The 23,296-nt window shown below is 45.3% G+C and overlaps 1 protein-coding gene across 1 annotated transcript in view; it reads left to right on the top strand.

The window, feature by feature from the left end:
- The window catches only part of dysf (dysferlin, limb girdle muscular dystrophy 2B (autosomal recessive)), a 69,386-nt gene that overhangs the window by 34,562 nt on the left and 11,528 nt on the right, over nucleotides 1-23,296 (top strand). The window contains exons 42-49 of the mRNA XM_070929750.1: nucleotides 4,603-4,662; nucleotides 10,289-10,300; nucleotides 11,288-11,386; nucleotides 17,337-17,465; nucleotides 17,624-17,779; nucleotides 17,968-18,059; nucleotides 19,475-19,645; nucleotides 19,735-19,877. Of these exons, the coding sequence (XP_070785851.1) occupies nucleotides 4,603-4,662; nucleotides 10,289-10,300; nucleotides 11,288-11,386; nucleotides 17,337-17,465; nucleotides 17,624-17,779; nucleotides 17,968-18,059; nucleotides 19,475-19,645; nucleotides 19,735-19,877 (862 nt within the window). The remainder of the gene's footprint in view (nucleotides 1-4,602; nucleotides 4,663-10,288; nucleotides 10,301-11,287; nucleotides 11,387-17,336; nucleotides 17,466-17,623; nucleotides 17,780-17,967; nucleotides 18,060-19,474; nucleotides 19,646-19,734; nucleotides 19,878-23,296) is intronic.

The following is a 23,296-nucleotide window of genomic DNA, read 5'->3' on the forward strand; positions in this document are numbered from 1 at the left end:
AGAGTACACTGTATGTGTATATATATATATATATATAGTATATCATTTTAAGCTGTAACAGTATTTTGTGTCTTTCTTTCAAATGTGCTCCATGGCCTGATAATTAAACCGGTTTTGCAAATACGTCAACCGAGGATATCCGACATCCAGCGTAAAGCCAATTACAAAGTCTGTAAACACACGAAACAACTTCCAACACACACACACACACACACACACACACACACACACACACACACACACTCACACACTCTGCCGGGGTCTATTAAATGCTTTCTTTGTGTGTATTAGTGAATAGAGGATTGTATAGAATCAGGAGACAACATAATTTGGTCTTATTGGTTTGGCAGACTGCATGAGGCTGCACTCTGTTGAGGGGGCAAACATAAATAACACACACACACACACACACACACACACACACACACACACACACACAAACCACAGCTATCCTTGTGTAATCACGTTTGTACCAATAAGGACTGAAGGGAGCTGGACAGGCTTAGGAATGCTCCGTCATCAAAACCGTGGTCCCCAGACTCCATTAAAAAAAACAACTAATTATTGTGTTTATAATGTTGTTGCATTTAAAAATAGGAAGAGGAGCAGAGACGGAGTTCAGGGAGGGAGGTGTTACTGTTGTGGAGACAGCGGAGTGAAAGATGGAGATGAAGGAGAAGTGACACATTACTTGATGTGTTTATACGGATTAAACACACAGAATTCATGTTTAATTAGTGAGATTTGGTGGATTCTGTTACCTTTGGGCAGAGCCTGTTTCTCTCATTTCTTCTGCTATTCTGAGCTGTAATTACGTCGACCCGACGGCGGCCTTTTAAGAAATCAGTAAAGACAGTATGGTAGATGTTGGAAAATGTTCTGCAGTAATGTTGAAGTGTACAGGACTTGAAGTTAATGGGCTGCAACATGGAAAACCACTGGATCTGCCCCCCTTTCCTTAAAGAATACTGAAGTAACATTCAGAGACGACTGATTTCTTCGGGAAAGAATTCCGAGCTCGTGGTTCCTGTCAGCCTCGTCTCCGTGGATACGCCGATCCAAGACTTCTGTTCTGGATTCCTGCAGCTTTCTCTCTTTGACGTCCGTCACGTCTTCTTTATTTCTCCTCACTTTTTCCTCTCTCCTGTCATCTGTTGTCATTCCTCCTTTTTTATCTCCTTCATCACCTCCTTGCTCTTTCCTAACACCACTCCTCCTCTCTCCCTTGCCTCCCGTCTTCCTCCGTAACACCTCCATGTCCTTGTCTCCCCTCCTAACCTCACTCTTCTTCTCTCCTCTTACTTTTCTCTCAACTCCTCTGCTCGTTCTCCCCCCATCCCTTCCCCCTCTTTGTCTCATCTCTCCTCTCCTCCACCTCCTCGTTTCTCCTCTCCCCTCTCATCCTCGTCTTCTTATCCCTCCTTTCCTACTTGCATTCTCATCTCTTCTTCCTCCATTTCTTCCTCTTCATCTTCTCCATCCTCACACATCTCCTACTTTCTTCCCCTCTCATCCTGCTTCTCCACCTTCTCTCTTTCTCTTCTTCCTCCGCTCTTCTTCAGCCTTCTACTTCTCTTACACTCTCATCGAGGACCCCCCCTCCTCCTCTTCCTCTCCTCCCTCTCCTCCTCTTCCTCTCCTCCCTCTCCTCCTCTCTCCTTTGTCTCAGTGAAGTCTTTCTCCTGGTGATCACTGAAGGGGAAAATCTGACCCTCGATGATATACAAGACAGACCCTGTGGTTTCTGTGTGTGTGTTACAGTGTGTGTCTTTGTGTGTGTGTGTGTGTGTGTGTGTGTGTGTGTGTGTGTGTGTGTGTGTGTGTGTGTCACAGTGTGTATAAACAAACACAGGGAGTCTGTTCCTTGTTAGTCGTCTTCTGTCTCATTATCCCCACTGGAACTCTCCCTCCATCTTTTTTCATCTACGCCTCCTCCTTCATCTCCTTCCCTTCCTTTCCTTGCTGCCTTCCTCCATCACCCCCTCTTCCTCCGTTCTTCTCTCCACCTTTAAATGTCTCCCTCCTCTGTATATTCCTTTTTCACTTCCTTCCTCCCCGGCTTCTTTCCTACCTCCTTTGCCTCTTCCTTCCATCTCCACCTCTTTCTTCTGCCTTTGCGTCTTTCCTTCCCTCCGCTGATTTTCCTGCATTTAGCTAATTCCCTCTTTCCTTCCTCTCGTTCTTTTCTCCCCAAAGTAACTTCTTTCCTTTATTCTTCTTTTCTTTCTTCCCACCTACACTCAACTACTTCCTTTCCTCCTTTCTTTTTTCTCTTGCTTATTTCCTTCACACCGCTCCATCCCTCTTTCGCTTCGTTCTTTGTTGCTTCTTTTCATTCATGCCTCTTCTTTTTCTCTTCCTTCCCCTCTTCCCCCTCTTTCCTTTGTTCCATTGTTTCTTCCTTCCTTCTTTCCTTCCTCCCACCCTTTTCCGTGCATCACCCCCCCCTCTCTGTCACTTCCTCCTCCTTACACCTCCTTCAATCCTTCCCTCCCTCTTGACCTCTCCTCCATCCTCCCATCTTTCCCTCATCTGTTTTTCTTCACCTGTGCTCTCTTCCCTCCCTTCTTTATCTTTTTTTCTGAAGCCACATCGTTTCCTCTCCCTCGTCTCTCTTCTTCTTCATGTTTTTCTATCCACCCATCTTTCCCTCCACCTCTTCATTTCACTCCTTTGTGCCACGTCTGTCCACATACCATATTTCTTTTCCTCCATCCTACTCTTTTAATTCCCTTTACCCCTTTAATTCATTTTCTCATTTCTTCCTTCTCTATCTATCAATCTGACAGTTGTTTTAATGTGGTGGCTCTTAAAGGGCATGTTATCCTCCCCTTTTTTCTCTCTCTCTCTCTTCACTGTTGTGGTTCATCAACCACTCATCCCCTCTGTGATCCTTCCATCATCTTTTAAATCCTCTCCGGCCGTTTTCCTTTCTTTTAATTTCTCTGTGTGTCCCTCTTTGTTATCCTTTAACCCACAGGCGCCACAAAAGCTTCACACACACACACACACACACACACACGTCATACTGCAGCGTTTTAAACCAAAAACTGTTTTATATCGATGAGGTCAAAAGCTGTTTGTCTTCGTCTCTCTGCCGCTGTCACACACACATAAACACACATAAACACACACATATACGTCTTGTTTTTCCATTCTCTTGCCCTGATGCGAAAAAAAACAAACCCTCAGTTGTCTTGTTGTGTTTGTGGGCGGCATTAAATGTTTGGTGACATGGGAGCGCTGGATGAGCTAAGCTAACGTTCATCAATGTGTGTGAGTGAGTGTGTGTTTGTGTGTGTGTGTTGAAATTAGCGTACACGCCCTGACATTAACGCGCTTTGACATCAAAACAACTCAACTGCGTGGAAACAACAACAGTGATGCAACCAGCGGGCGCCAAAAACCCTTCTAACTAATTCATTCATTGTGCTTGATTCAGACGTATCTTGATTAATACTGAGCGTTGTTTCAACAGCACCACAACACCCCTCGAAAACTAAACCACAGTTTAACCTTTAGATAGGAAGATTTATTGCAGGGTTGTTGTGTATTGGCCTACTGCTACTCCGCCAGTCACATGACCGTGCAGGTTGTAGCTGTCCCTCCGTAACCACCAGGACACTTTAGGCTTAGTAGTACCTGATGCTGGAGTTCCCCTTCAGTGGTCTGCGTGTCGCATCCGATGCACCATGCTGTTGATAGCTAGCTAACTAATGAACGTTAGCTCTGTGCCGCTAAACGTTGAGGATCGATCGATGGCTGGATGTCATGATATTATTGGTTGAAGTCAGTTAGTTCAAGCTTATGTAAGCACGCGTCATATTTATTTATATGACCGGGGATGTGATCTAGGAGGATTTTTCATTTCATCTCGAACATAACTGACTACCTGACAGAGCAAGAAACTCACCTATTTGGTATCTATATTATGCCAAGTAATAATACATGTGCATATAGAGCTCAGGTGGCTGCTGGTAATAGGTGAGTATCTACAGTACAACAGCCCCAAAAAAGTATTCCAGCTTAGTTCTTTGGATAATTTGCGCCCACACATGTTGAAGTTGTTTTACAGCATCCTTGCCTCGCCCTTCTTCTTCTTCTTCTTCTCCTGTTCCTCCATGTGCTCAGCTCCTCCGTGACCTCATATAAACACTTTGTCTTCCTAATCTGGGCTCCGTCGTGCCCGATCAGCGTTAACCGAGCGCTGCTGTCCGCTGGTCGCAGAGCGGGACCTCCCAGGGAAAGACGATGTTTGATTTGCTCAGTGTTTCCCTCACAAAACATCCTTTGTACTCAAGGTTTTTGATTAATTGTTGCCCACATGTCACTAATGTGTCTGGTAATGTTAGTATGTAATGCCTAATGATGTTAGTGTTAAAGAAAACAGCGTGTTTAATGTGTATTTCTAACGCTTTTGACAGATTATATGAAAGAATTGACATTTGTTGGCTCTTTATTCAACATACTGCGCTTGTTCACTGAGATTTGATGCTAATATTGTGTCTAACTCTAACCAGCTAACCTGAAAATGTTTTTATGTGTGTGTGTGTTTATGTGTGTGTGTGTTTATGTGTGTGTGTGTGCGCATGTGTCTCGTAGCTTGCAGATGGAGCCAGCTCAGCTATCATTAACCTTTCCACCTCTAGTTCCAGCCTTCATGTAGGTAACAAACTCATCTCTTAACTCATCTCATTCCTTCACATTCAAACACTTGATGTTCAGCAGAGCAAACGTACTTTCACCTGTTTCATTCCTCCATCCATCAAATTCACAGATGCGGCACTACTTTCTTTCTTCTTTGTCACCGTCCCGTCTCTCATTTCATGTTCGCATGCTAATTGATGTTAGTGAGAGGTTAAAGATCTGTTCACATTGGCAACAAGCAATCACAGATCTCCAAAAACACGATCTGTACTCTGGATTTCTCCTTTCTTCCTTAACCTTTTATTTAATACATTCATTGCATCTGCGTCTTGATGAAAAACGCTGGTTATAATCCTTCAATCATTATTTATAAAACCCTTTCCACAGCAGAACGAACGCACATCAGGGCTGGGTGATACGTCTTAAATCAATCAGGATATTGATACGAATATGTGTTGTATATTGCGGCTATACACTAACATGGGGGACGGACAGTATTGTCCAGGTTTTAGCTCATACCAAACAGAGTTAATAAGGCTGCGTTTAACCTTACGTCATCTGTAAATGCTTTGTTTACTTCCTGAATCCCGTTATCTTCAGGATGCCTGCGGAGAACCAACCAAATATACAGTCGGCTACAATAAGATGAGATGTTTTATATTCAAACATGTAACATTAGATCCCGTGAGTCGATGTGAAAGCGGTAAAAATCTGTCAAACTATCCCTTTTAAACTGTATTACCATACAATGATAATGAGTGAGTTTCATTCACACAGAAATGAATAGAAACCAATGTCTGCCTGCAACTTTTGTAAAAAAAAAATACGTACAAAAATCTAAAACTGCGGTGCATGTTTCATGAAAATGGCACTAAAGCATGCAAACACACAGTTCTTTAAATGAATGTGCTTTACTTGCAAGGCAGCAGACAGTAGCAGAGGTCTAACTTTAGAGTGAAAGCCCTTTATTGATAAAGTTTATTTAAAGTAAGATGGATACCTCTGGCTACAGAGAGATGAAGGTCGATCTGGAAGGAAGAAGAATTTCACTCTGGGAAGAAACACGACACTTTTTGCGTTTCGCTTTTTTTGCTTCGCGGCTGCAGAAATCCGGGTTTTACAGAGCGACGCACAGCGAGCCGTGTGGTTACAGAAGAAATCTGATCCCAGATCTGAATGGGAGACCACGCTCCTTGTTACATTCTTCCATTTTATTTATCTAAGCCAGGTCAATTTGAAGACTTAGCTTGACCCGGACCAGACTGCGCACACAAACACACACATCCAGTAGTGCGCTCTCCCTAAACGCTCGACAGTAATTGGGGGTGATTTCTTTCTCTCCAAACAAAGATATTTGTTTTATTAAGGGTCAGATATTGAAACCAGTCAAATTAAAGGCTCGGCTTTCTGTCTGGCCGGGGCCAAAGTCAACAGAGCTGCTATAGATCCTCTATACCACAACTCTCTGCAAGCAGACAGTCACTAAAGGCCGAGGGAGGGATGGATGAATGAGACGGGGTTAAGGAGGGAGAAGTGACTTAAAGAGAAGCAGAGGGAAGGCAAAGAATCAGAAACAGTTTGACTGAAATGAGGGAAAAGAAGGAGGGCTAATATCTCGTGGCACCAGAAAAAGAAAGCTCGCTCTCTCTCTCATGTGCTGTAAATCCTGGCTTCTTAATCTCTGGGTCGCGACCAAAAAGGCGGCTCGTGGGCGTATGTCTGATGATTACCAGATCACTGCAGCGGAGTGTGCGCTCGGTGGAGCGGCTTCCAAGGCGGATCAGTCAGATTTAGTTTCAGAGTTGGAAAAGTTTAAGACGATCCGCTGTCAGTAGCGTCATGGCTCCTCAAACCCTCGGAGGCACCGACCCCCCTTCGAGATATTTGAGATCTAACGTCGCTCGGATGGAAAATGAACATCGTGTGTCACGTTTCATACACAGCGTCCAGGCTTGATGGCAGTACGTGTCGTGAATCAAAGCAGCCTCCCTCTTGTTTTTTAATCCCTTCTTGAGGTAGTCGCGTCTGAGAAAGCCGTCAAGTCACCTCCATATAATGTGGTTTTTGTGTCTATGTTTTCCATCGGTGATGGAGAAGTTGTGGTTGTACTGCGTCTCTCCTCTGCCATTAATTCTCATCAAAACTATTCCACTTCATCGCCAAAAAACAGTCAAGTTTGGTTATAATCCCGCTCTGAAAAACGTCTCTAGTTCCATTAATCCTTCCTGGCTCCTTCAGAACCAGAGAAAAACTAACTGAAGTGGCTTCATGCCAGGTGACTTTGTGGCATTTTTTGGGGGTTTATGAAACACACATTTATGGCCCTATAATGACACTGTGACCAGAAACAAGATGTCAGAATGGCTTACTAAATCATTGTTGTTTTTCTTGTTCTGCTAATTTCAGCCGCAGACTGATGTAAGCTGCCGTTCACCTCCAGAGTCTGAATGCTGCACATATTTGCTGCCCAGAATGTCGTCCAAATGTGTCTGGATGACACGAGTGTACTGCTTTTATAAGTCCGCTGTTAGCCTCGAGAGCATATCGGACACTTCAGGATGAACAAACTTCCTAAACGTCAAGCAAAATGAGGACGTCTCTGGTCGAGTATTTATGTCAGTCTATCTAGGGATCATTTGGTGATTTGAAAGTCAAAAGACGTCTAGTTTAAATCTGCGTTGAATTCGGTCAGAAAGTTCAAGATTTTTTAAGCTTATTTAGTCAATCATTTATATTAACAATGAGTCAAATGGCTACGTGTAGTATTAAAGTTGTTGCTCCATGTCTGCTGGATGTGTGAGTCCACCACAACTTACCGAAAATCATTTAATGAAGACAATTCTAGATTATTTTTCCCATCAAAGTCTGTTGACAGGTGTCGGGAGTAGTACTGCATCTGTGAAAAAAAGTTAAGTACTAATAGCAGCTATTAGTATAACACACCCAGATATCCAACTGAACTGTTGATGGTCAGTTGAAATATAGCTTTATATAACCCAGAGGTGTTTAGATGTCTTTTAAACTGCAAATCACCAAGTGCTTACCAGAAAACAAACCCTCCAGTCAAAGCTATCAGTTTTGGGGAAGCTTCAGGAAGTGACATATTCTCTTGGTCAAATTAAGGATCTTTGAAAAAGTAAACTGCGGCTCAGCGGATCTTTAAAGCAGTAATCCTTCCGCCCCTCCGTGATTCATTGGTGGCTATCGTTGCTAATGCTACAACCCAGTTCTTCTTTGGGTTATTCCAGACTAGCCAGAAATCTGGTATGCATCGTTTCCTGCACGTCAGAAGAATTTAAAAAAAGAGCTGCCGGGCAGCATGAGTGCAGCACAGCAACTGGAAAAGCTTTCAGGAACTGGATATAGATCCAGTCACTACTGCTTAATGTCAATCAGTGATAGCAAAGAAGACATTTATTTATGTGAAAATGCCACAGATTTTTACTTGAGGTTTGGTGCTCTGCCTCGAAACCACAGTGGAGGGAATGACAAACACACAGCAACGGCTCTGCTGAAACATCAGTCCCAGTCTTTCCACATTCTTCACGTCCACCAGTTTATTTTGGAGATACAGAATCGAGTCGGAGAAAATCAGCGCAGGTTTTGGGCAGAATGGCCGGGTGGTTCAGGAAATTCTCCGCAAAGCATCCAACCTCCCCCGCTGAAGGAAAACACTCTCAGGTGCTGGATCCTCCGAAGTCCACGTTTCCAGAAGGTTTCGTTTTAAGAGGCCAACAAGGCTTGTTAGTCTCCTTCGCGTGGCGTTTGGAAATGCAGCCTTCGTTGCACCAAACCAGACGATACAGTCTTTGTATCTTTGGCAGCAGTCAGTGTGCCGTAATCTAGGGGTGTCCAGTCGTGCACCGTGGAGGGCCGACCATCAGTGGGTGGAGTCTAACCCGAAGGTCATTTTAACCCGAACCGCGATGTGTCCTAAACCTAACCAAAGCTTAGCGTATTTACCAAGAACTTTCTCCACTGTGTCACAGCTCATCTTTGGACCTGGAGCGTTATCGCTGGTATCGAGAGCTACCTGTGAGTCCACAAAAGGCTCCCGAACGCTCCGCCCGTTGTGTCTGTCTGGACGGTATTACGCCGTAGAGCCTCTTCCAGCTTCAGGGTTGCAGCTTTGACCTCTGACCTCTGTTGAAGGGATTTCCCCACAACAAAAGCATTCATGAAGCAGAGCTCAGAGCTGTTATGTAAATCCAGTCGCTGCGCTCGCTGAGTTCTTGGCAGTGCCAGTCCGGTTTGGTTAGCCTGGCTTTCCCTGCAGGGCGTAATGATAGGCTGCAAACCACACTGACACCCCGACCAAACCGCCGCATGCGCGTGTGTGTGTTCGATCTCTTGAGCGTACACTTAATAGCCGTCGCAGTCTGGAACGCTCCGACGGCCTTAATCTGTCTGAATCAGGAGTCGTGGACTTGAGCGAACACACCTTGACACACACACACACACACTTTCTGGCGCCCCTGTCATCAGTGCTTGGCACCGGCTGCACCCAGAGGGCACATTAACACACACCAGGCACTTCACGCCTCAGACACACAGCGCCATGCATGCGCGTGTGTCATGTCCTAGTTAAACTCCACGCGCTGCCCTTTTCCATGCCATGCTGCCACTTTGGAAAACCTAGGAATTCCATAGTCCCCCCACCCCCCCCCCCCCTTTCTGTGTGTGTGAGTCTGTGGGAAGTAGGAGAAAGGGGATTCCACACCAACCCGGTGCCATAAGAGCACTTTTGTTCTACATTTATGCACTAAAACACACACACACACACACACACAAAGGAAAAAGTGGTACATGCGTCATGAGTGTGTTTTAAGCTCGAGTGTTCCTCGGAGGGTTGAAGGTTGCAGGGCGGGGACGGGTCGACCTCAGATGTGTGTGTTTTTGTGTGTGTGTGAAGGGGCAGGCTGGTAGTTTGATCTGTCCCCTTGGTATTCCCCATCTTTGTAGTCGTCGTTTCCTTGTTGCATCAGGCAGCACACACACACACACACACACACACTCAGACAGAGTTTTTATTTCTGTGAGAAAACACTCAAAGATGAGTGTTTAAAGAGGCCGCTCGACGTTGCCAATGTGAACAGACTTTTACTAAATTTGACGGCTGCTTCGTATTTTTAGCAAATAAAAGTCTTGATAAAAACACATAACGGGGTTTCATTCAAAGACGTTAATCAAAATATATATATATATACATCATATAAATCAAAATGACTCGCATCCAAACCACAAAAAGCCATCAGTCAACATTTCAAAAAAAGATATTTTATCCTTAAAAACAGGACGACATTGTGAGCGCCGGCCTCGGGATGACTCACAGCTGTAATAGTAAGACTTTAACGGCCTTTACTTTCACGCCAGCAGTCATTTTGTAATAGAGGGATTTATTTCTTTCTTTTTTTTTTTCAAATGGTGTATGTTTCACTTTTGGAATGAAACCCTGAATGTGTAATGAGAATAAGTATTACGAAATGTGCTGAAAAAGCCACTTGAAATGTGTTTAACGGTGTTGTTTTAGCGTGCGGTCACATTTTGTCAGCGTTTGTGTGTCTGCATTGATGGAGTGCACAGTGTGTGATGACGTTTCGTTTCTGTCTGACCTGCCTTTCGCTGCTAACGCGGACGCTAGATGTTACAGTGGGTAAGTTTGCCTGCAAATTAGTTTTTATCGCACGAGAAAGTGATAAATTGCAGATTTCCGAGGTCTCATAATGCAGCAGTGAGTAATGTGTGTCCAGTTTCATACCGATATCACTTGTGGGTTAAACATGGTCATGAACAGATGATGAGGGAGTTGTCAGACAGCACATTTATATCTGAGCTAGCTCCTGTAACTCAACACAATCTCTCATTTAGGGTTTCTTTCATCGGCTGTTCCGCAGGTTCTTAAGACAAGTCAGCATCCACCGCAGCACTCGCTATTAGATATTGAAACCTTCGTGATTTTAAGTTAAACAGTGATTACAAACACCAAACCAAGTTCATTTGAACACAGCTGGTGGATAAATGTGTTCAATAAATTCATGAACTGTCCTGATCGCCTGTTGGGGAAGTTTAATAAGGATCTAACAAGTGATGCAGACAACAGAAGTGATAAACGTGCATATACATGTTTCCTCTGATGCCCATGTTGGTTTTGTGCCTGTTCCCACCCTGATGTTGCCCGTTTCCATTGCCTCAGAACGCCCATATACCATGACCTTAATGCCACGGAGCCACCAGAGGCAGTTTTTACTTGTGTTGACGTGAGTTGGCTAACTCCATGTTGCTATGCGATCATTGGAAAGAATCTGAGCCCGGCGGTACGGCGCTCACTACAGGGCCTGTCATGTGTTTTTAAAGGTCAGAGGTCATTAGTTAAGATGTTGAGCACAATTTAATCCAATGCAGACATTTCAAGAAGATCAAGAATTTGAATTGTAAAAGATAAAAACAGTTTAGATCCATGAATATTTGAGAAAAATGCCACAAATACAATTCAAAATTCAAAGTGACTGACTTCTAAAAAGTGTCAACACAGACCTAAATGTTTAAAAAAAAAAGTGCACATCCGAACCACAGCATGCTGCTCCACCTCCAGTCCACCGTTACCCTGCCGACCTCTGACCCCACAATATGTGTCCAACAGGAAGAGGAGTTCATGGACTGGTGGAGTAAGTTCTACGCCTCGACCGGGGAGAAAAACAAGTACGGGACGTACCTGGAGAGAGGCTTCGACACGCTGAAGGTAAGAGGTGGTGTTCAGTGTGCAAGTCAAAGAGGGGCTGCATGTGTTGAATACGATTACTTATTTTAGCCAACAGACAGAATAATCTGTGTTTTCAGTCAGTTATCAGATAAAACACCAAATATTTGCTGCTTCAAAGTTATGTTCAACAGACTGATTTCATAACTACTGACAATGAACGCCGTGCACAGAGGAGAGGCGGTACATAGCTCTCAGCGTGTCGCACTCATCCTCATTGTACTACAGCTAATGGCAGTGCTAACGCTAACCCGCGCTACACAAAGTTGATGGTGTGATGTGGACTGTGTGCGGGTCCCAGACCATCTATTGGCTGCGCTGGTTAATAAAACCTCATTAAAATCCAGATTGCTACATGCTAACATGCTAATTATGCACTCTGAGGTTTCCTCCTCGGGATATTGAACATTTCCCACTTTGTGATTTATGGCACAAACTCTTCAAGTTGAGTCATTCTGGTTTATATTTGTTATATAGTTTTATATGTATTTTTGTTCATTTAAATTGAGTAGATTAATAGTTAAAATACATGTTAGTTCCCTCCAATATTTTTGGTGAGTCTGTATGTATGAATTCATATTAGTGCGTGTCGGTGAGAAAACGTCAGATCAAAGTGGGATCAAACATTTGAAAGAAGATAAAGACGATAAAGAAAACAGGAAGGAAAAAGAAGAAAGACGGCGAGCGATGGAGGAAAACATGAAGACGGAGACAGTGCAGCCCTTTGTTCCATTTTCTTAAAATGTTTTGCTCGTTGCCCCAAACTTCACCATTTAAATCACATTTTTGCCGTCCTGCCAGTTCCCTCTGTCAGTCCGTCCCTGCATGCTTCCCCTCCTCCCCCTCTCTTCTCATGCCCTGTCCTCGCAGCCCGGCGCCGTGACACTCCGGTTATTTGCCGAGCGACTCCGATGACTCATCCGTGTTGAATTCGCCCCGGGAACGCCGCAGTGGGACGGATTCGGAGAAAAGGCCTCTCTCCGATGTTGGCGATGTCTGAAACCGAGGGATCACGTCAGCCGTCGTCAACGTCTGTCTGTAGTCTCGTTCTTTCAGAGTCTGCCACGGTTCAGCCGCCGTCCCCGGAGCCCCTCCGCCATCGCCCACGCTCTGTTCAACCCTTATCCCGATTCTCTCGGCCCAAACGCCGACCTTTTCTTCCACCGGGACTCGAAGCTCACGTCACTCTTCTTGTCTGATGCCCAAACAAATGACTAATCATGTCAGAATTTGGCCTTTTTATTACTCTTAAATTAGACCTCTAACCTCTCCCTTGAAAGCCATTTCACATCAGTGCAGCAGCTTTAACTCCGTCCTCTTTATTTCTGTTATGTACTTTCTCTTCCTTCATAGAGCTTTTGGTTGGTTTTGCAGCTGTGATATTACTTTTCTGCATGTATCCGACATACATGTACACACAAAGGCTTAACAAGAGCTTGAAAGTAATATTTTGATGATTTGATTGATGCGAAAAAGCTTTTACATAAAGGTTCACAAATAGTGTGATGAATTTTGGAAGCATCAGTAAAATAAATAACCGACATGTAGATGAAATTCATGCAAAAGGATTTGAGAATGACCTCCTAACTACCAGAAAGGTTCCAGAAAGGCCATGCCCATGTAGAAGTGCATTTCTTTGTCCTTTTCTTCAGATGAAAACATAAAATATGGCTAAAACTAAAAGGCACAATAGAGAACAATAAGAGTTTGCCCAACAGTCATTGACCCTTGAAAGGCTCTTTCCATTTAGCCATCTAGTGGGTGTATTTTTCTCTTTCAGGAAGCCCATTAAATGGTTTCACCCCTGCCGATGGAAACACATCTAAGTCGCCTTTGAGTTTTTGCGACACTTCAAAACTTTGCTCAAAATTCACTTGACAGTTGGATGGAAACTAGTGCAATGACCAATGAGCCGCTGGTTCCATCGTCGCTTCGCCTCAGTTTCACCCTCTCCTCACGACTCCGTGCCAACGCCTCCTTTTTATTTATTCCCTCCCTCCTCTTCTCCCCTCTCGTCTCCTGTTCCTTAGACAACCCCTTTAGTCAGATCTGCTACTGTCACAGGGAAGTGAGCCACTGTTTCCAACCTTTCCATCCTCCTTTACCTTCCTCTCACCCCTCGCTGCCACCTCCTCTCTCTTCGCCCTCCTGCCTCCTTCGACGTCTTTTTGGTTGCTACTGTCAGCTGAGACACAGTTTCCAGCCTCGCTTTGACCCGAGACAAACTCCCTCTCCTAATATCCTCACCTTTCCTCTCGGCCTCGGCTGCGCTGTCCCCTCCTTTTCTGTCACCTTTCTGTTTCTGTTTCCATCTCCTTTGCAGTCGCATCAGCAATTTAGTTCTCTCGCCCGGCGCCATCATGGAGGTCCGCTAGAAAAACAGCTGTGGAAATGGCTAAATATATCACAACCAGTCGTGCAAACGAGAGATCCCAAGGAGATCGTCCAGCGCAGATGATGGCAGCAACTTATTTCCCCCAAAGCGCAAGAAAATGTCACGTTCGCTATAAAAACAGAAATCAGCTCTCGGTGGTTTAGAACAAAGTCCAACACTGTGGGGCCCCCCCCCCAGACAAAATGCCCCCTATAAGTATGCTGAATTAGCTGTTAGCGATTCCCGTTTGCAGTGTACCCATGGACGTTCAGACCGCTATCACTGGATTACTTAAATACTGAAGAAAACTTAATAATGTCATAATTCTCAAGCAAGTTCTGTAATAAGGAGTGCCTTTTTTTCTAGGAATTCAAAGTCGATTTATGGAGGTTTATGTGCAGTGGACATTGGAGGTCCCACTGAATCTAAGAATATGTGTATCATGTCTGTGTGTTCATATTTGACTGAGTTATGATGCCAAGATGGACTCTTTTATTTTTCTACTGTAGATTGGGAGACAAGAGTCGGCTAATGCTAGTTGCTGCCAAATATATTAGACTGTGAGTGTTAGCTAAATGCTACAGCTAGATGAGACTTATATATATTGAAGTTACCTAAACTGAATCTTAGACGTATCATTAAGTCAGAAAACTACTGTTTCCTGAAGCTGTGGGCCTCCAACATGGCTGCCAACTGCATCACATCACCTGAACGCCCGGTTTTATTTTTCCTCTCCTGTTTTCTTTCTCTTCCTCCCTCCTCTTCGCCTTCTGTGTGCTGTCCTTTTCAATCTCCTGTCTCTTCCTTCAGTAAAGTCAGAAGCTCTGTCTGTCCTTGTCTCACCCTTCTCCTTCCACACTCTCACCCCTCCGTCACCTCTCTTCCTTGACAGTCGAACTGGTTGCTTTCGCTTCTGTCACAAAGACGCTGCTGTTTCCATCCTTGTTATGACTTTGTTCGCTTCTCGTCTTCCCTTTTCACCTCCTCCCTCCTGTCACCGTCTCCTCCGGTGCCGGGTTTGTTGCAGGAGGATCAGGATTTGTTGTGTCCCAGTGAGCCAGTGTTTCCACACTCATCTTCGAGGCGTTCACACCTCTAACCTCCTCAACTTCAGCTTCACCTTTACACACATTTTAAAAGTTATCTCTTGTTTTCTGTTGTAGCCTCACTATTTAAAGAAGTGCAGCAATCTTTTGAGTGAGTAAACGGTAAGAAAAGACCTGAAAAAAACCTTTAGTTTTGTCAATTATGGTTCGATTATCAGATTATTTTGTGGTCCTCCGACATTGTATGCGTATAAACGTGCAGATGATGAATGTCTCTTTTTCACCATCTTCACCATCGCAGGTTGACTAATCAGGATCAGGCACTGTCCTGCTTCCTAGAAATCATTATCTCCCACCATCTCCGATTACTACAGCCAACAACAAACCTGATCTTACAGTTTCTGACTCTTAGAAATGTGAGTCATGACGTGCAGGAGACAAGAAGTAAACCAAGAAGCAAGATGCCCGTTAGTTAGTGAGCTTTAGAGGATGGATTCCAAGATGGCGGCCATTCTATTCAAGTACAAAAAACAAAAACCCTTTTCTAAACTCTGGGAAAGCTTTACAAATATGAAACTTTTATGGCTTGACAGTTCATAATACAGCGAGTGATAACAGCTTTACAGACAGTTCTTTTATCATGATGGTCTATGTGGGAAATGCTTTTCGGGCCGCTGGGACAAATTGGCAGCAAGGCCGGTGGTCTTTGTGCTACGCTAAGTTAGCCGGCTGTCTGGCTATCGCCAAGAGAGCGAATAAAAAAGATTGTTGGAGAGGTCTGCTTATACTTTGCGAAGGATGCAGTTGAATTGTTCTGTCAAATGAATCAACATCGTCTACTAGCAGCTTGGTCTGAACCTCCGTCTCCCTCGGTACTGGGTTTGGTGTTCAAGTAGTGAAATGAACCGCTGTTTCCAGACCTCTCTTTCGTTTACATCATCCCCCTCATCACTCTCTCTTTGTCCTGCCCCCCCCCCCCCATCCTCACCCTGCTTTTCCAACTCTTTCACCCCTTCTCCACCCAAATCTGAGACCATATACCCTTCATTCCTCTCATCTTCCTCCCCCCTCCTCTCTCTCCTCATCTCCCCACATCTCTCTCTCCTAACTAGCCTCTTTGTTCCCTTTTGGTTGAAGATGGAGCTACTTTCATCAGAGTGCTGCTTATTTGATCATTTTATCACTTCCAGTTCCCTCGTCTCAAAGTCGGCAGGTCTTTTGATGCCTGAAAGAAGTTCTGTGGTGAACACAAGCTTAAGAGACTTTCACGTTTTGTTCTACGACATAAAATACATCAGTAGATACGTCCACTCGTGAATTTTGAAGGTTTTAAAATAAAAGCTGTTTGCTAACAACTGGCTAAATGAGACAGCAGAGGTTGTCATCTACTCACCAGTCCGCCTTTACAGCCTTGTTGTGTTTACACTCTATATCTATATATCTATATATCTGTTTCTGTCTATATTCTCTTAAAAGTGAAGCTTGGTGGTGGTGACGTCGAAGTAATGCGACCGCGGTGTCGTTCGTTTGTAGCCTAACGTTAGCTTCAAAAATCATAAAAGTGGAGTTCATCTGTGGAGATTATTTTGTATCATAAACTTTTATTCGCCACAGAGTTTATTTTCTGCAAAAATCCACAACAGAAAATGGAAAAATCCCGTTGGCTTTTTGTTGAGGGAACCAGGGCGATGCTAACTCCTGGTTGGCCTACAGAAATACATCATCCCTGCAGGACGCTACGTCCATAACGTTACACCTTTTGACTAATCCTGGGGGGATGAAACAAATATTAATTATTCCTTAACAGCGCTGCAGTTTTGCGAGTCCGGTGCTGAAGTGAACCACTGTTTCCAGCTGGCTGTCGGAGACCGGGCCCGTCCAGAGCTGTCGCTCTTCCCTGATAGGAAAAGAATGAGGGAATGTGAGCGTGATTGATGTAAACAAACACCACTAATGAAAACAAATTAATCTTTTTGTGCTTTTGACACATAGACGTCCCTGCCCAGATACAGTATGTACACATTAGCACACATGCGCGCTCTGCCTCGTGCCAGCGCCGCCGCAGTGTGAGTGTAATATAGTGTTGAGCAGCTTTTGGCTGGAGCCTGAATCCAATACCAGTGGAATTACACCGGCCAATACTCAGCTATGATGCCATATAGAATAATGTGTGTTCTGTTGGCAACCCGATGATGAAAACCTGCTGTTAAAAATAAAGACGATTCTGACGTAAATACCACCGCGTGTGTGTTTCTGATTAAAGATTAAACTGCAGAACACCGTGTGGTTGTAGAAATGGATTATTCGCATGAACACGGAAACACGTTGGTACATGTCATGTTGTCGCTCTTTCCTCTCGTCCTCCTTATCTCATTTTCGTCTTTCTGTCTCATCTCTCCTTCCCAGTTCCACCTGTTTTCCTTTACTCCTTTCCCCCCCTTTCTCTCAGCTTCCAGCCTTATTTGATCATCTTCTTCGGCCCTCTGTAATAAACTCCGCTCCTCCTCCTCAGGTGTATGACCGGGAGTTGGAGAAGGTCGAGGGTTTCGAAGGTCTCTCAGATTTCTGTCAGACTTTCAAGCTGCACAGAGGAAAGACTCAGGATGAAGGAGAAGATCCTTCAGTGGTGGGAGAGTTCAAGGTAAAGGTTTGATTTTGTTGGAGTAAATGACGTCATGTCCCTCTTTACTCTGTTGTGTTGCTTTCTGGAGCACATTGACTCTCCTGAGTTTAAATGCTTTATTTACCTCCTGTCTTGTCTACTTTTACCCCCCCCCTACCCCCCGCCCCATTAACCAGGGCATGTTTAAGATCTACCCGCTGCCGGACGACCCCTCGGACCCGGCTCCCCCCAGACAGTTCAGAAAGCTTCCTCCCAACGGCCTCGAGGAGTGTTTGGTGCGAGTCTACATCATCCAGGCTCACGGACTGCAGCCCAAAGACGCTAACGGGAAGGTACGAAGGGGGGTGGGGGGGGGGATAGAAGAATCTGATTATTATTTTCACTATAATATTCAATGGACTGCTATCCTGAGGATGCTAAGATGAAAAGACGTGGCTGGATATGGACGTTTCATCAAGTGCAACAGAAAGAGGGTGATGGGAGAAGAAATGAGTTAAATGAAAGTTTCTCTTGTTTTCAGTGTGACCCCTATGTGAAGATCACTTTGGGGAAAAAGACCATCAACGACCATGAAAACTACATCCCCTGTACCCTGGACCCCGTCTTTGGAAAGTACGTAACGTCTCCCTCTCTGGCTGAAACCAAAAAGTCCGTACTTTCCCAAACTCGCAGACTCGTGGACAACATGTTGGTGGGAAGTCCGCGAGTGCTGAAGAATGTCCAAATCCTCGGTTCATCAAGTCCGCAGACTTCCACAGAGTCCGGTCCAGACTGGCGTAAGATCGGAGACAGGAATGAGATCTCTGTTATCGTGTGTAAACCAGCAGACGCTGCATGAAACCAGGATGTCTTACAGGGGCGGGGATTTGAATTCATATCTCGTCTCATATCTCATTTTATCCTCTCAGTCGCGTAACATGAACAAAATAAAATCCACGAGGACTCAGTCTGCAGTTTCTGTACGTTATGAAACATGTACGTTTTTTGACAAACTGAATCGTTTTTAGCCTCCGCTTTATCAAAAATCCTTTAAAAAAAAAAAGTTTAGCCACGACTGGATGCCACAAAAATTAGCTGTGTGTCCGAACTGACCCTTCGTGGTGATTGTTAAGTTGCTCTTAAAGGCCCTTAGTCCTCCACCCCTGAAAGTCTGGAGGTCCGAGGAAAACCACCTGTTACCTTGAAGCTTTTTGGGTCCTCTGAGGTCTTTTTTAAGTTTAACTGCGTCACATATAATTGTGGTTTTAGTTTGAGACTTTGAAAACCAAAAGTGGAGCTGCTGCACTGCAGAAACCTCCAGGCTATTCTCATCCTCATCCTCACTTGTTAAGTGATGGGTGGATTTGCTCTTTCCAGCGCAACAACATTACTCAGATCGAAACCAAGGCGATCTTTTCCACGAGGACGTCACGTGCTGTGCAGTGAGGCTGAGGAGCGTGACTGCTTACGTTTGACAGGTTGACAGATGTATTTTTAGTGTGTTACTCGCTATCTGATCACTTTTCCTTCTCAATCTCTTCATGGTTTCTTCTGTCTTTCTTTCCCTCGGAGTCCCTTTTTCATTTCTACGCCAGTAGGGGTCGCTACACTCACACCAAACACAGAGGGAGGCGCAGAGCACATCAGAGCTCACACTGTTGTAAACTGACGTCTGACTGAAAACTCTGCACATGACGAGACATTTTTTTTTTGTACTTGTTGAGGTTCAATCTTCACCTGGACATGAAGGTGAAGACTCTCACCTCTGCACAATATAATTACAGAGAGGAATAGAGCAGATTTCTTCTTCTTCTTCAGGAGATTTTGTCGCACATTGCAGCCTCTTACGACTGAATATGACTGATTGAAAACAGCATCTGATCACATTTACATGCAATCAAACTGATTATTATCAGAGGGTACAGTCATGCAATCAAAAAAGGGGGCTTGGACTTTCAATACGGCTACCCAAAGGAGGTATGGGTCCCATCCCATCATGTCCCGTCACAAAGAGCTCTGACTGTCGTCGCCTCTTTTTCTCCCTCCAGGATGTTCGAGCTCACCTGCACCCTCCCCATGGAGAAGGACCTGCGGGTGATGCTGTACGACCACGACATGCTGACCAAAGACGAGAAGATCGGAGAGACGGTGATCGACCTGGAGAATCGCTTCCTGTCCAGACACGGAGCCGTGTGTGGCCTCCCGCAGTCCTACTGTGTGTGAGTAGCCGCCTTGACTTCTAATAAAGACTTGAATTAGATTCTGTCTGGTTTCTTCTATCTCTCTGTCCATGTCTCTCGCCCATTAGATCGGGGGTAAACCAGTGGCGAGACCAGCTGACACCCAGGCAGCTGCTGTTCAGAGTGTGTGAGCGACGAAACCTGCGAAAGCCCGTCTACCAAGACGACGTGGTCCACTTCAGAGGAGACCAGTACACGGCTGCAGACCTCGGTGAGTGCCGAATGACAAATGAAGGCGCTTAATTAATATATGCTGTAATGAATCAGCTGTTAAGTTCACTGTTTAGTTTAGCTGTTCTGTGCTGTTGTTGGTTTTTGTGCAATGGATAAAATAAAATATACATAAAGATATTTGAAAGGAAGTAGACACAAACGTCAACACAACGAGACTTGGGGACACCAATCATTCAGTTTCTGTTGTTGTTGTTGTTGTTGTTGTTGATTCGGGTCAGTAAGTTAATTAGAAAACAAAACAAGCAACAGAGAGTCAGAGAGAGCGAGAGGCTGGAAAGCTTCAGGTCCAGTTTGATTATTGCATCATCGGCGCCACTGACCACACACACACACACACGCACACGCACACGCACACACACACACACGTACACACACACACACACACACACACACACACACACACGCACACACACCCTTCAGTACTTTGCTGATTGACTCAGACTCCATCAGATCTTCCACCATTAAAAAAGAAAAAGTCACTTTAATGAAAATGCAAACTGCACAGATTTATATCGTCCACATATTCGTGTGTGTGTGTGTGTGTGTGTGTGTGTGTGTGTGTGTGTGTGTGTGTTCAGTAAATTCACAGCACATAAATCTCTCTGCACTGAACTCCCACTCCACCCATATCTCCCTCTGCTCCTTTTCTTCGTCTCTCCCTCTCATTGCTCGATTTTCAGCCTTTTTCTCTTCCACTCACCTCTTCTTCGAACCCCGCTGCTCCTCTTCCTCCTTCGTTGATTATTATTGTTATTGTTGCATCACCCCTGTATTGATTTTGTTATCTATAGTAGATTTATGAGAAATCACATACAGGTTTTGATCCAAGTTACAGGAGGAAACTTGAGGACTCATGTCTACATGCTGAACCCGGGCAGCAGTTTGTCTTTCTGAATCTCCTCCACCTGTCTTCTCCTTTCTCATGTCCTCCATCCTTTCTTTCCTCCCTTTGTTCTCGTCCTCCTTTTCCTCTCCTCCCTTTGCTTCTTTCTTTCCCTCACGTCCTCCTTCCTGTTTTCTCCTCTCTCCTCTCTTTCTGTCCTTCGTCTCCTGTGTCCTTGCTCTTCCTCTCTACTGTTGCCTCCATCCTCCTCCTCTGCTACTAAAACTGTAGAACTCGGGAGGGAGGGGGAGGATAGTGGGGAGGAAAGGAGGATGGAGGGGGGAGTTAAACCACAGGACCACCTGAAAAGCAGAGCGATGAGATAAATATTCAAGATTCATTTCACTCCCACACACACACACACACACACACACACACATACACATGCTGAACACACACTGAACATGCTGAACACACACATGTTCCATGGCTGGTGCGATGCGGGGTCATGGTTGTCGTTTTGGTGATTTATGGTACAGCTGTGTGTGCGTGTGTGTGTGTGTGTGTGTGTGTGTGTGTGTGTGCGCACAAGCCAACGTCAACATCGTGGTCGTCTCTCGGTTAGCGAGGAGCGCCGCCGCGTTCTCTTTCCACAGTTGCCGCGGTTACCGTGCGTCAGCCTGCTGTCCGTCAAAAGCGGTTGCTAATTGGCCGAGAGGCCACGCTCCTCTTCCTCCTCCCACCTCTGATCTGAGGTCTATACTTTCTCTCCATCGCTAACCTTTTCACGTTCCCGTCTTTCTGTTTTCATTTCGGTCTTTCCTCCAAGTTTCTTCTGGTTTCTTTTTTTCTCTTTCTTACTTGTGGTTGCTCTCCTCTCTCTCCTTCTGTCCTTCTTTCACTCATCTTCCTCTCTGCTTTCTCTTCTACTCTTTTCAGATCTTCCTCTCTCTCCTCCCGTCTTTCCTTTTCTACCCTCCTGTCGTCCTCCTTCCTCTCTTCTCTCCTTTTTCATTGTTCATTTCTGTTCTGTCCTTTCTCTCTCTCTCTCTCTCTCTCTCTCCCGTACCCGTTTCTTCATATCTCTCCTCTCCTTGTGTTGTTTCCTTGTCTCCTCCTCTCCTCTCCTAACCTCTCCTCCTTTTTCTCCTTTTGTCTCATCTCCTACCCTCTTCATTTCCTTTCATTTCCTTTCTTTTCATTTTCTCTCCTCTCCTCCTTCCTCTCCCCTCCTCTCCTCCTTTATCTTCCCTCCTCCCCTCCTCTCCTCCTTTATCTCCTCTCCTCCTTTATCTCCTCTCCTCTCCTCCTCTTCCCTCCTCTCCTCCTTTATCTCCCCTCCTCTCTTCCTCTCCCCTCCTCTCCTCCTTTATCTCCTCTCCTCTCCTCCTCTTCCCTCCTCTCCTCCTTTATCTCCTCTCCTCCTCTCCTCCTTCATCTCCCCTCCTCTCCTCCTTTATCTCCTCTCCTCCTCTTCCCTCCTCTCCTCCTTTATCTCTCCTCCTCTCCTCCTGTATCTCCCCTCCTCTCCTCCTTTATCTCTCCTCCTCTTCCCTCCTCTCCTCCTGTCCCCTCCTCTCCCCTCCTCTCCTCCTTTATCTTCCCTCCTCCCCTCCTCTCCTCCTGTATCTCCCCTCCTCTCCTCCTTTATCTCTCCTCCTCTTCCCTCCTCTCCTCCTGTCCCCTCCTCTCCTCCTTTATCTTCCCTCCTCCCCTCCTCTCCTCCTTTATCTCTCCTCCTCTCCTCCTTTATCTTCCCTCCTCCCCTCCTCTCCTCCTTTATCTCTCCTCCTCTCCTCCTCTTCCCTCCTCTCCTCCTTTATCTTCCCTCCTCCCCTCCTCCCCTCCTTTATCTCTCCTCCTCTCCTCCTCTTCCCTCCTCTCCTCCTTTATCTCTCCTCCTCCCCTCCTCCCCTCCTCTATCTCTCCTCCTCTCCTCCTCTTCCCTCCTCTCCTCCTTTATCTCTCCTCCTCCCCTCCTCCCCTCCTTTATCTCTCCTCCTCTCCTCCTCTTCCCTCCTCTCCTCCTTTATCTTCCCTCCTCCCCTCCTCCCCTCCTTTATCTCTCCTCCTCTCCTCCTCTTCCCTCCTCTCCTCCTTTATCTTCTCTCCTCCCCTCCTCTCCTCCTTTATCTCTCCTCCTCTCCTCCTCTTCCCTCCTCTCCTCCTTTATCTCTCCTCCTCTCCTCCTTTATCTCTCCTCCTCTCCTCCTCTCCTCCTCTCCCCTCCTCCTCCTCACAGTCGAGGTGACTCGAAGTTTACGGTCATAAACTTTTGATGTTAGTTTGATATTTTAGTTTTGCTTGGAAGCAACACTGATTTTCCTCATTCAGAGACGATGCAGAGACCAATGAACACACACACACACACACACGCACACACACACACGCACACACACACACACACGCACACACACACACGAATATGTGGACGATATAAATCTGTGCAGTTTGTATTTTCATTAAAACTACTTTTTTTTTAATGGTGGAAGATCTGATGGAGTCTGAGTCAATCAGCAAAGTACTGAAGGGTGTGCGTGTGTGTGTGTGTGTGTGTGTGTGTGTGTGTGTAT

Source organism: Enoplosus armatus, chromosome 23 (assembly GCF_043641665.1).
Source record: "Enoplosus armatus isolate fEnoArm2 chromosome 23, fEnoArm2.hap1, whole genome shotgun sequence".
Lineage (NCBI taxonomy): Eukaryota > Metazoa > Chordata > Actinopteri > Centrarchiformes > Enoplosidae > Enoplosus > Enoplosus armatus.